Source organism: Hemiscyllium ocellatum, chromosome 44, assembly GCF_020745735.1.
Source record: "Hemiscyllium ocellatum isolate sHemOce1 chromosome 44, sHemOce1.pat.X.cur, whole genome shotgun sequence".
Taxonomy (NCBI): Eukaryota; Metazoa; Chordata; class Chondrichthyes; order Orectolobiformes; family Hemiscylliidae; genus Hemiscyllium; species Hemiscyllium ocellatum.
Window position 1 is genome coordinate 9330115 of NC_083444.1, and position 12890 is coordinate 9343004.

Sequence of the window (12890 nt, forward strand, 5' to 3'; positions counted from 1 at the left end):
GTTGTCGCATGACTGCCTTGTTCTTTCCTAGTAGAAAATTCAGGAACCTGTAAATGGTGGCTCAATTGCAGGCTGCCTTTTACCTGCTCCAGCAGATGGTTTATTTAAATTTTCTCAATCTTGCTGATACTTCTGTTCAAAGAATTGCCACTGAATGTGGATTCCCTGAAGTTTAACTTGAAATAAAGGGAAGACTTGCATTTATATAGTGCCTTTCTCAACCTCAGGACATCCCAATGTGCTTTACAACTACTGACGTAATTTTGAAAGTAGTCCCTGTCGTGATGCTGATAACACAGCAGCCAGTTTCCACATAGCAATATAAAACATTTAATTTTCCCAGAACTTTCCGATGTGGGTCGATGTTCCCAAGCAAAAGGGTGCCACCCCTTTTCCTCGATCCTCAGAAGTTGAGCCCGATTTTCTTTTAAGTGTAAAGCTGATCCTCAGATATGTAGTGCCAGCCTTTTGCGACCACCTGGATGTAACTTTGCTGCGACCCTTCCCATGTTGTGGTTTCTGTGTGGCAGGAGGCTGAGAAAATGGTGGCATCACTACATGACAATTCACTGGATGATGAGCGATTTGTGGAGATGATGCAAGATCAGAGGAACCGAGCTGCTGCTGCCTTACCCCTCTCTCATGAGGCAGCCATGAAATGGTTCTACAAGGATCCACAGGGAGAGATCCAAGGTAAGGAATTGAGTGGAAGTGGGCCGTTTTGAAAATCAAACAGAAATGTCTTGGTGCGTTTCTGGGTTTGGTAACTGAGGGAGCCTTCAAGTCACTTTTTAAACTACCAACTGCACAGGCTACAGCGTCACATGCCGGATTTCCAACTTGTCCAGGTTTTGTTATACTCATCCAGGGAGCATGTAGTCTTGCTGTGCTTGGCGTCAAAGCTTCTGCAGCAACGTAAAAATTGACAAGGTCACTGTTTTTGATGATCACTCTGGTACCAAATGAAATAGGAGAAAGTGAGGACTGCAGATGCTGGAGGTCAGAGTTGGATTATCTATCAAAAAAGACATTGACTGGGACCCCATTTACCACCCCCTGAGAAAATGAACAGGAAATGACATTGCCATAGGAAATAATATCATCACAGGAAATGGCATCACCAACCCAAGGAAACCCAAACATATAAATAGAAAACAGGAGACACCAGCAGTGCTTCATCCGGAGGCTCACTGAAGATGTTACCCAGTATGGTGAGAAAACATCTAAAAATGAACCTTCCAGCTCAGTGAGCAAAATTACACCCAGATTAGAGTTTGAGTGTGGCATGGGAAAAGCACAGCTGGTCAGGCTGCATCCAAGGAGCAGGAGAATAGATGTTTCTGGCATAAACCCTTCATCAGGAATGACGCTTGTGGGCCAAGGGGGTTGAGAGATAAATAGCACTCATACCACAGCCACATCTCGTTCCTCACCAGCTGCCTACAGAATCAACTGATCCCACAGGGATTCCAGACCGCATTCAGACCATACCTATCGCACTCCCAGCTTCCTTCCCCCAACCCCAGCAAATTTATCTCTCAGCTCCCCCCTTGGCCCACAGGCCTCTTTCTGATGAAGGGCTTCTGCCTGAAACATCAATTCTCTTGCTCCTTGGATGCTGCATGATATGCTGTGCTTTTCCAGCACCACACTCGTCAGCACTGGTACCAAATGTAAGTCTTGCAATTTGTGTGATATGCCTTTGAAAGACTCTGCCTGCCTGACTGACATTGCAAATCTGGAACGCTTTGTCTCCTTTACACAACACAGTTGCAGTTTAATTGTGTGGGTTAACAGTGGGGTAGGGGAGCTTAATTGCTTGTTTTCTCTCCAATTCAGGGAAGCCTAAAACTAAATGTTGACTTTTTATTAGGTCCGTTTACGACGCAGGAAATGGCTGACTGGTTCCAAGCTGGATATTTTCCCATGTCCCTTTTGGTTAAACGGGGTTGTGATGAGGGCTTCCAGCCGCTGGGGGATGTGATTAAGATGTGGGGAAGAGTGCCTTTTGCTCCTGGTCCCTCTCCTCCTCCGTTGCTGGTAAGTAAGCATTCTTTGCTGGGGTTTGAAAGGGGGATGTTGACTTTAGTGGCTTATTTAAAAGTCCACATTCCTTACTTTATATATTGTTTTGTCATGACACTGGCGCGCGCGCACACACAGACACACACCCCCATGCAAATACTCATCTTGTGCAAGATTACCTTGTAATGGGGTCAGTGGAGGGGAGAAAATGAGAGTTAATGCCTCACCATGTCCTGTATTTTAGCTTTGTCTCCTCCTGGTGCACAGACCCTAGCTAGGTTCTCCACTAGCATAACTTGAGACAGTGAACCCTTTGAACCACAACCTCTTGATAATGCCAAAATGTGTCCCCCAGTGAGTGCTATTGAGCTGAACTCTCAACTCTCCTCTCTGCTGTCGTGACGAGTGGCTAATCTGCAGGCACTTGAGCAATAATTTGGTGGCAGCCCTACCAGTTCCCAATTCATGCTGTAGTCTCTTCTGGGAGCAGATTACGCTGCCTCCCCTGCCCCACCCAGAAAAATGTAAGGTGCAGGATTGAATCTTCAAGTTCTGATTCAGTACCATTCGGAGCCATGGTCTGAGATCACTGTGCAGCCTCCAAGCTATCATGTTTTTTTGTAGAATACTTTTAAATGTGGGGAGCAGACCTGTGGTTTGAAATGATTTCAAGGGTTGTTTGCTACCAGTGCTGAACTCAGAAACGTAAGCTGACCTGTTCATTTTCTCATTACTTAACAAATGGATGGTTTATTTCTGATTGGAGGTGGCAGCAAAGCAAGCTAGGCATCAACATGACTGCATCTTTGTGTCCCTTAAGTGGGAGATGGAATTCTGTGGAAAGACAACTAGGAATTCCATTATGGCTACTTTTTGATGTGGGTGGCTGAGGCTTCTCTCTTGTCAGCATATTTCACTGACATGATTCAAGTGAGGACATAATAGTGATTTCTTGCTGATACACTGTTAACTTGTGGATCTGCTCTGTGGTTTAGCTTGGGAGACTAGTGAGATACAGCTTGTACACATACTGAAATAGTGGCACAAACCATGATCTAATTGTTGCAATGGTTTGGTTTGTTGGCCACACAAAGGAGGTGTCAGATTTCAGAACCATTTGTTTTCTGCCTTGTTGACAAAGCATGTTGGGTTAGAGTGTAGCATGGTAAAAATCTACATTGTTTGTCAGCTGGTTGACATTCTTGCTTCCTCACCTTTTGATTTTCTGCCCATATCTTAACGTGCTCACTATCCCACCTTTAAATCTTGGCCCCCCTCAAACAACCGGCTCCCTTACAGTGAAAGGATTTGCATCTTTATCACATTTTTCATAGCCACCAGACCTCTTGGTGCTAAACAGCCAACTATGTACCTTTTGTTAAATGTAGTGCCCATTGTTCATCGGCACTCGTGAGTGGAGAGTGTGTTGACACTGTGATCTTGTCTAATTGTATTTCTCTTTGATACCCTCTTGTCTCAGTGAGTGCATGACCTTGGAGGGATGGACTATCCTCAACCCAAGTCAACAGTCTGATGTTTTGACATCCCTGTGGTCTGCAACAGCGTCATTATCATTCTAATCTCTTGACCTCTCTGCTAGTTGATTGTTTTTAAGGTTGCCACTTGGTCATTGCATCCTTCTCATTAGGAGTAAAGTTGACAGTAATTTATTTTTGGCCGGGAGGGGGGAAGGTGGTCAGTTCTTATCCTCCCTTACTTAACAGCTTGTCCCTTACTCTGTAAGCCGTCAACCAAGAGAACAGTCAAGTGGAATTGTGGTCTCCTCACAGCCCTGCAGAAAATGCTGCGTTATGTCAGCCGTTAAAAGGCATACATTGTCTGTAAAAAAAAAAATTAGACATCAGTGTGTGATAGGGAGTGCTACCCAAGACTCGGAAGCTAAAATCACAGGCATATCTTGTTAAATTAGAAATCGAACCAACGCCATTGTCACTGGTTCCAGTGTGGGCCATGCCTGGACATCAGTGCAGATTAAAACCAACCAAATTCCAGTCCCATGATCTCTTCCTGTCCCTTAAAGGAGCTTACTTGATTATCTTCCATCCATCAAATCTCCCCGTTGGCCAGTAACTTAGCAAATTTATAGCTTCAAATAAAGACCTTTAGTTTGAATTTTATTTGTAAAGTTTGTGTTTAATATTATTTATCACTTTTTTTTCATTTTATTTTTCTCCCTATCTGCATTTCACAGGTGTCTCACAAGACTAACCAGTACAAATATTTGCCTGTGGTAAAACCTAAGTGTAAAGGTGACCGAGCAATCTATTTGCAGAATTGGGTTTTTCAGAGCACATGTTGGTTCGAGAGGCGGAGAAGTTGGAGTTTATTTTTTTTCAAATGGAGTTTGTTTGGTCTTGGTAGGGCGATATGGACCAGGGGAGACTGAAAAAGCAGCGGGAGTTGGCAGCTGCCTTGTATCATCAGCTTCAATACCAGCAATTTCTGCAACTCATAAACAGGTAAGAAGTGCAGATCTCTTGTACTCTGTGGACTACAGGGCACCCCATGACCTGCAATATCTTTCATTTTGCCATTTACTTACCCACCGCAGTGTCACACAAGGGATGTCATGCAATGATTTGACAATGTTACTTTAAATTCAGGTTGTCTGTTTGGGACATGTGGATGATGCTTGATTAGTCCATGCAGAGCTAGTCTGGCCCAAAATGCCTTTTTGGGCCCCACAGATGGTTTGCAAGCCTGTGTCTCTAAGTTGCATCTCGTTTTTTAACTTGTTTTCAGCTATAGTGGATTGATTATTGGCCCCCAGGTTAAAACACTCTATCTTTGCATAATGTCATCAAGTCATTTGCTACCATGGTCTCTGCACTCGTCAATCCAAACTTTTATGAATGCTACGTGTTGGCTGGGATGATTAGTGTTAACGTTGTGCAATGGAACACCTTTTTGCATTATTAGCTTCCATTAACATGCCCAAGTTGAGACATATCACAAGCTAACAGAGATGGACTTCAGCTTTCTTCTGTACTAATGTCATCTGATTATTTCCATCATGACGCATTTATTGGTCTCTGATGATTTCATGTGTAGGGAATCGTGGTGTGAGCAAGGAGGGCCCACTATGACTCCGATCTGGATTCACTTCACACCCTATATTAGTGGAAAAGAGGGAAAACTTTGTTCTTGGCTGCATGATCTGGTTCTGAACTACGGGGTTTCCAGGTTTATTAGAGCATTTGTGCTTTACATAGAGTAACACTCATGTGCATGTTCCCATTGAAAATCTGTTCTCTCACAGCCACACGTGCAAAGAGAAAAGGTGGGCCAGTGTTTCAGGGTGAGGCCTTGTCCATCAGTTATTGCATTATTCTCAAATTTTATGAATTGGATTTAGATTTTTGCTTGGTCTACTGAATCGGGTATATGATCAGTCACTTATTTGCATGTCTCTGGGATGTCAGCAGAACACTGCATTATTTGCAAATTTCCTAGCTGCCTCACCTTACACCTGAGAGTGGGCATGAATAGTGACAGTATTTTGCCTGGAATGGAACTGGATGCAGAGCAATGAAATATTTTGCATCCTAGCTGGTAAACACATCATCATATGCTTTTGGCACAAAAGTAGAAAAGTTTGATCTCTCGACCCCCCCCCTGAAATTTCAGTGTCCCCTGAAATCACCACCTATTTGTGTGATTGGAGTCGTTTGTCGGCAAGTCTGGATAGAGGTGATAGGATCCCTCCCGTGAAGGAAGCACGTGGGACTTTGGAACACCTCAGTGGCTCTCGTTGCTGATTAATATTCTGTAGATAGCCCGTGTTTTATCAAGTTTATTGAATAGAATTTCAGAGCCAATGTTGTAACCCACTTTTGTCATTCCCAAAACCATTCTAACCACTCAACTCTACGCATGTTTCTAAAGTGGGTTTGTTTTCAGATTATGTACAGCCTGAGATGTCTTGGGTGGATTCTGTTCTTTGTCTAATGCCTATAGCTTCCAACTCCACATTATTTTGTAGTATATGATGCGTGAGAAATGGTCACCTGATAAATTACAGAGCACTGGTAGCACTGGTAGCAGTGGCAGCACTGCACGTCGGAGTGAGAATTTGGTCTAGACAAAGGAAGCTCTACTCCTCCTGTAACTGTGGCGTGTGCCTGGCCTTGCTGTGTCTGTCTTTGTCTTGGTGGGTGTTTTTCCCAGGGAGCAAGGCAACCAACCCCATTCACAGGTAGAGAAACTAACATGTTTCAAAGCTGAATACAAAATTCATAATGGCCCTCTCCTTGTTTTTGTAGCCGGCAGCAGCTTGTACAGTGTGCGCTACAGCAGAAGGCAAACATGACGCCCCAGCAACAACAGCAACTTTTGGTGTTCCTGCAGCAGATCCAGGCCCTCAAATCAAGGTAATGATGTGGAATAGTTGCACTAACTGTTCTGTTTTACCTTCAAATAATTGTAGATTAAAGTTAGAAAACTCTGAATTTGTCGCACTTGACAGCAACAATGTAATATAACAGGGATTTGCACTTCATGTATAAACTGCGTGTGTAATATTCTTAACCATCGACATAAACTAAACACTTACAACAGTTAATTTGGCACCTGAGTTTATCAGTCTCCAGCAAGATGAGATCATCAATGATTGTAATGTCTTGTAACATAAACTAGGAACATGGGTAATGTGACATTGAAGGATACAACAGCATACAGTTGCCATAAGGAGAATGCTTCAAGCCAAGATGGAGTCTGGGACTTGTCTATTCTCGGGTTGCCTGCCAAGGAAGTGATATCGTGAGCCTGTCTCTTAAAGGTGTACTGCTATTAGACAACACTATTGTGTCCATTGTAGACTTGCAGTGCTAGTTGACTTGAGTATTCCATTCTCTTCTATTAGTAGACTGTTGTGAAGAATATAGAAGAAAGTGAGGACTGCAGATGCTGGAGATCAGAGCAGAGAGTGTGGTGCTGGAAAAGCACAGCAGGTCAGGCAGCATCCGAGGAGCAGGAAAATCGACATTTCAGACAAAAGCCCTTAATCAGGAATGGGGCTGTGGGCTGGAGGTTGAGAGATAAATGGGAGGAGGGGTGGGACTGGGGAGAAGGTAGCTGAGAATGCAACAAGTAGACGTAGGTAGGGGAGAAGGTGATAGGTCGGAGAGGAGGGTGGAATGGATAGATGGGTAAGACAATGGATGGGTCAGGAGGGTGATGCCGAGTTGGAGGCTTGGGATGGGGAAATGAGGAAACTGGTGAAATCCACACTAATCCCGTGTGGTTGCAGGGTCCCGAGGTGGAAGATGAAGTATTCTTCCTCCAGATGTTGGCTGGTTAGGGTTTGGCAATGGAGAAGGCCCAAGACCTGCATGTCCTTGGTGGAGTTGGAGAGGGAGTTGAATTAATTCAGCCATAGGGTGGTCGGGGTCAGTTGGTGCAGGTGTCCCAGAGATGTTCTCGAAATGATCTGCAAGTTAGCATCCTGTCTCCCCGATGTAGAGAGACCACATCGGGTGCAATGGATACAGTAGGTGACATTGATGAACGTAGGTATACATTTCAGTCGGATGTGGAAGAGTCCTTTGGGGCCTTGGACGGTGGTGAGGGTGCAGGTTTTACAATTCTTGCGATGGCAGGGGAAGGTGCTGGGTGTGGGTTGTGGGCTGGTGGGAGTGTGTGGATCTGACAAGGGAGTCGTGTAGGATGGGGTGGGGTGTGAAATATATCCCTGGTGGTGGAGTCTACTTGTAGGTGGCAGAAGTGTGAGAGGATGATGTGATGTAGGGAGGTTTGTGGGGTAGGAAGGTGAGGACCGGGGTCCTGTCCTAGTTGCATTGGGAGGCGTGGGGGTTCAAGGGCAGAGATGCAGGAAATGGAGGAGATTTGCTGGAGGGCATCAACCATGTGGGAGGGGACATTGCAGTCTTTGAAGGACGTGGCAATCTGGTGGAATTGGTCATTCTGGGCACAGATGCGGCGGAGGAGTTGGGAATGAAGGATGGTGTTGTGAAGAGTATGTTGGACTGACTTGACTTCATGGTTCGGCTTGATTTTCCACAGAGCACATGCAGGCATTTGTGTTCTGGGTGAGGTGAAAATAAAAGGAGGCAAATATGAAAGTTGTGTTATACTGTGTTCTTTCAGGCTTGTTGAAATTTTTAAGTAGCAAATTTTTAATTCCCTGATATTTGGAGATAAAGGGTGTATTTGATCAAAGTTCAAGAAATTGAGGGGAACTGAGGGAAGACTGAGAATTAGCTTCCACCTGTTGACTGATCCGGGACTCAGTAACATAGGGCTGGTTCTAATTTATAGACTTTAAGAAAGAAATTAGGAAGCAATTTACCCACAGTCTAGAACTCTCTTCTGCAAGGTGTAGTTGATGCTTGATCAGTTAATTATGATTCTGAGATTGGGTACTGCCATGCTTGCCTTCATTGGTCAGAGCATTGAGTACAGCAGTTGGGACATCATGTAATAACTGTACAAGGCATGGGTAAGGTTGTGTTTGGAATACTGCATACAAGTCTGGTCACCCTGCTACAGGAAGGATGTAATTAAGGGGTGGAATAAAGATATACAATGTTGTTACCAAGACATGGAGCGTTTTGAGTTTATAAGGAAAGGCTGGGAGGTGACACTTAGAGGTTTATAAATTCATGAGGGGCATAGATAGGGTGAATAGCTCTGGTCTTTGCCCTGCAGGTAGGAGAGTCGTAATCTAGAGGGGGTATAGGAATAAGATGAAACGGGAAAGGTTTAAAAGGGACCTACTGCCTTTTGAGAAGGGCATTGCTTGTCACTGGCCTTTTGGGTGTTTCCTTTCTTCCTGGTGGTAGAATACAAATAGATTTACGCACCTGTTGTTTTTCATTGTGTCCTACACATGCACGCACACAGCATGAATGCTGGGGAAAAATAAGCACTACTGCAGTTGGTTGGTAGTGCAGGGTTAAGAAAGAGAGAGAGAAACCAAGGGAATCTCCTCAGTTTAGGGGACTGACTCTGACAAGAAAACAAAAATAAAAGGGACCTGCTCCTTGCTGTTTTTCATAACCTCACTGCTGCCATCCCTGAGTCCCACATAAGTCCAATGCCAGTCTGTCTACTTGTGTTTCTGGAATCTCTGCTCTTGTTGCTCCTTATCATCATGCAACTGTTCCTGAGACCCCCAGTGTTATACCATCAGTCTTCCTATTTCTGGTTTCCATTTCTTATTTATCCATTTCCTGGCTCTTTATTTAATGAACATAAAGATAGCTTTGATATTATTTTAAAAATGACAATATGCAGAATGTATGGATGAATTTATAAGTTGTTACAAACCCAGTAAATGAAAGGTGGGAATAGATTTTTTTTTAATCAAGACCCAGACAGAAATATCCTTTTTAAGCCTTGCTCAAAAATGGTATTATCCCAGCCTGTTGGCATCCTTCCCTTAGTGGAAGTGGAGTCAGCAGAGTTTGGTGGAAATTGACATGAATTGTGACAAAGGAGGGTAGTTTAAATGGGCAACATTATATTGATGTGGAATAGATGATCTAAGAATTGTTAACTGCATTCTCTGACGTGAAAATAGTTCTTTGATTTAGATAATGTTTCACCAGAGCGCGAGAGTGTGTGACTGTTTTGCTTTCCCTTTGGCTTTCGGGCAGGTTTCCTGATCACTGGGTGGAGTTATGAAACACACTCAGATTTGAATGCTGACAATCGCAGTTTAACTTGTCCAGTCATCTTTAAGCAGTGACCGTGATTGTATAGTATTCTGGTCATTCTGAAGGCAAGAATGAACAATGATTTGGACTATTTCCCCAGTGCAGTATGTCTTATTTATCTAAACATGACCACCTGCCCACCTGAAAATTCTCCTCCATTTTATGTCCCCCACCTCACAGGTGTGCCGAGCAAAATTTGATTCCTGCTATCAACAGATCCATGTCTGTGCCCGAAACTGGGTCTCTGTGGGACCTTCCGAGCTCTGCTTCACAGCCCTCAGGTGAGGATCCACATTCATTTCATTGGGGTTTTGAACAGCATTTGCTGCTCCATGGGATATTGCTAAGCAGCCAAGGTTATGCAGTGGACTGGTTTGTTGGATGATGTGCACTAATTGTGTAAATATTTTCAAATCAAATTACATCACATTCATTCTGCTGTGTAAAATGAGCCCCATCTCTCCCTTCGCAAATTTTCTCCTCTGCTTCCCTGTAGGCTTGAATTCCTGCTTGGCTCCCAGTTCTTGTGGGCGAGCAGGCCAGAGCAGGACCAGTGATAGTGCTTTTGGTGATTGGTGATGGGTTTTTTGTTGTTGCTACATTACTAAGTTTTCACGCTCACCAGTTTTGTTTTCGTATTTTCTGTAAACGTTGCCAAAATTCATCACTGTAGGCCATTAGTGCTATGTCCTGTGATTCAGGCTTTTTGCAACCGATTTAAAAGAAGAACATGCAGGTGAATGTGTACATTAGGAGAGAAGTAGGTCATTCATCCCCTCAAGCCTGCACTGCTGTTCAATACGACCATGTTTGCATTTCAAAATCTATGTTCCTATCACCCCCAATGACCTTTAGCTCCTTTGCCTAATCAGAACCTATCCACCTGAGCCATAATCTTCAATGCAATGCATGAAAAAGATTCATGCTTATGATGATCCTGAAGGAGTCATTTGTTCATAGGCAAAGAACCTGCTAAGTTTTGCAGTGTCTGCATGGACTTCTGTGGAGTCTGAGTGGTATATTTAAACGATTGGAAGTTGTGCAATGTAGTATGTTGGAATGTGTTTTTTGTGAGCTGCTGCGCATGTGTGCAGCTTACAGGGAACATAGATCACTGGCCATTCAGCCCATAGAGTCCATGCCAATTGTCTCACGACTGGCTGTTCCACACCAATGATGAAACATTGCGAACTGTCGGCCAATATACAGGTCACCCATTCAAGTCAGGTGTGCGCGTGATGGCAGAGCTGGTGGGGGGAAGGAGAGAGGCATTTAGACAGTCTCCTAAAACCTGCTTTTGATGTAGTCCTGTTAATTAATGTTGAGTTTCAGACACTCTAGGGTTTTGTTTTTAAAAACATGTACACTTTCTGTTCCAGGTTGTGATACAGGAAGCTTGTGGGATTCAGCATCTCAGGGTCCACTGCTGGAACAAATTCAAAAACTAGAGCGAGAGAAAGCTACAAAAGTAAGACCTTGGTGTTGTTTTCTTTGGTTCCATAGAAAAGATGCATCCTGCTTTAATACAAGGGGATATTTCAGCATGCTCATGGAGTCCACTTGCAATGTTGTCATGTCGGCTTTCAAACTAGGATCCCCAGAGGTCCGAGCTTGAGCTGAATCTCCAGCACTGCAACCATTTTGTGATTTGTTTTTAACCCACAGATCTTCAAGGTTATTAAATTCTGTTTTGTTTGAGTATGACTTGTATCATGGTTCTCTTTGCATGATGACTTTCTGAAAGACTCAGTTGTGCCAAGTCCCACGTCCTCCTTGTTGTAAGAGATTGTTGGACAGATTACAATTTTTAGATTAGATTCCCGACAGTGTGGAAACGGGCCCTTTGGCCCAAACAGTCCACACCGACCCTCTGAAGAGTAACCCACCCAGACCATTTCCCTCTGACTAATGCACCTAACAGTATAGGCCATTCAGCATGGCCAATTCAGTTGACCTGCACATCTTGGGGAGGAAACCGGAGCATCCGGGGGAAACCCACACAGACATGGGGAGAATGTGCAAACTCCACATTGACAGTCGCCTGAGGCTGGAATCTAACCTGGGACCCTGGTGCTGAGGCAGCGGTGCTAACCGCTGAGCCACCATGCTGCCCTTAAATGAGCTTCCTTTAACTTGAACCTTCCAAATCTTGACAACTGAAAGAATCTGATTCTCATCTCTTCTCTTCACCTTTTACCCAAAGTTTTAGTTTTATAACGTCTGGTCATTACCCACTAGTCAGAGGGGTCAGATTTTCTCTTTCTACACTGTCCAGACCTCACCATCTTAGAACCTTCCAAAAGGCCATCTTTTTCCTGTTCCAAGGAAAAAGGTTTGGACTATTTCAACCTTTCCTCATATCCGACCTCTTATCTCTAGTAACATGTGTCAACTTGCTAATAAAATTTTGAGTTTCTGATATGGTAAACATTTTAGGAAACAATATGTTGCCTTTACATCTCAGTCACTCATATGGGAACTTGTGCAAGTGTCTGTGGCAGGTTGCCAGGGGTGTTAGCCTTAGATTACCTACAGTATGGAAACAGGCCCTTCGGCTCAACAAGTCCACACTGACCCTCTGAAGAGCAACCCACCTAGTCCCATTCCCCTACATTTACCCCTAACTAATGTACCTAGTACTACAGGTAATTTAGCATGGCCAGTTCACCTAACCTGCACATCTTTGGACTGTGGAAGGAAACCGGAGCACCTGGGGGAAACCCACACAGGCACGGGGAGAATGTGCAAACTCCACACAAACAGTTACCCGAGGCGGGAATTGAACCCGGATCCCTGGCGCTGTGAGGCAGCAGTGCTAACCACTGAGCCACCGTGCTGCCCACAGTCTGTATTAATCTGTTGAGAGTTTGCATAAGTCTGTCAGTATTTGCAAATCGAAATAAGTTCTGACGTTATGGAGCAAGGTATATTTGTAACTGAAATCTGAGAGATGCTAAGTGCAGGAAATGAGCAGTTCATCTGAGCATGTTGAACCTATGTGTTATTGTTACACTGATTTGCTTCTGTAACTGTCTGGCCAGGACACAGGTTATTGAGAAGTATTCTATAAAAGCCACCCTTGTGCCTAATGTAAGCATCGTGATGCACGTTATCTTTGCAAACTAGTGGAACAGCCAATATTTCCCTTCATTGAGAGAGAGGCTCCTT

General features: G+C 44.1%; 1 protein-coding gene across 6 annotated transcripts in view; it reads left to right on the top strand.

Moving 5' to 3' along the window:
* The window catches only part of LOC132835238 (GRB10-interacting GYF protein 2-like), a 100884-nt gene that overhangs the window by 58648 nt on the left and 29346 nt on the right, over positions 1-12890 (top strand). For all 6 annotated transcript variants that reach the window (XM_060854615.1, XM_060854619.1, XM_060854620.1 and 3 more), the window contains 6 exons: positions 531-693; positions 1874-2040; positions 4408-4505; positions 6309-6416; positions 9903-10003; positions 11102-11190. In XM_060854615.1, coding sequence (XP_060710598.1) covers positions 531-693; positions 1874-2040; positions 4408-4505; positions 6309-6416; positions 9903-10003; positions 11102-11190 — 726 coding nt within the window. The remainder of the gene's footprint in view (positions 1-530; positions 694-1873; positions 2041-4407; positions 4506-6308; positions 6417-9902; positions 10004-11101; positions 11191-12890) is intronic.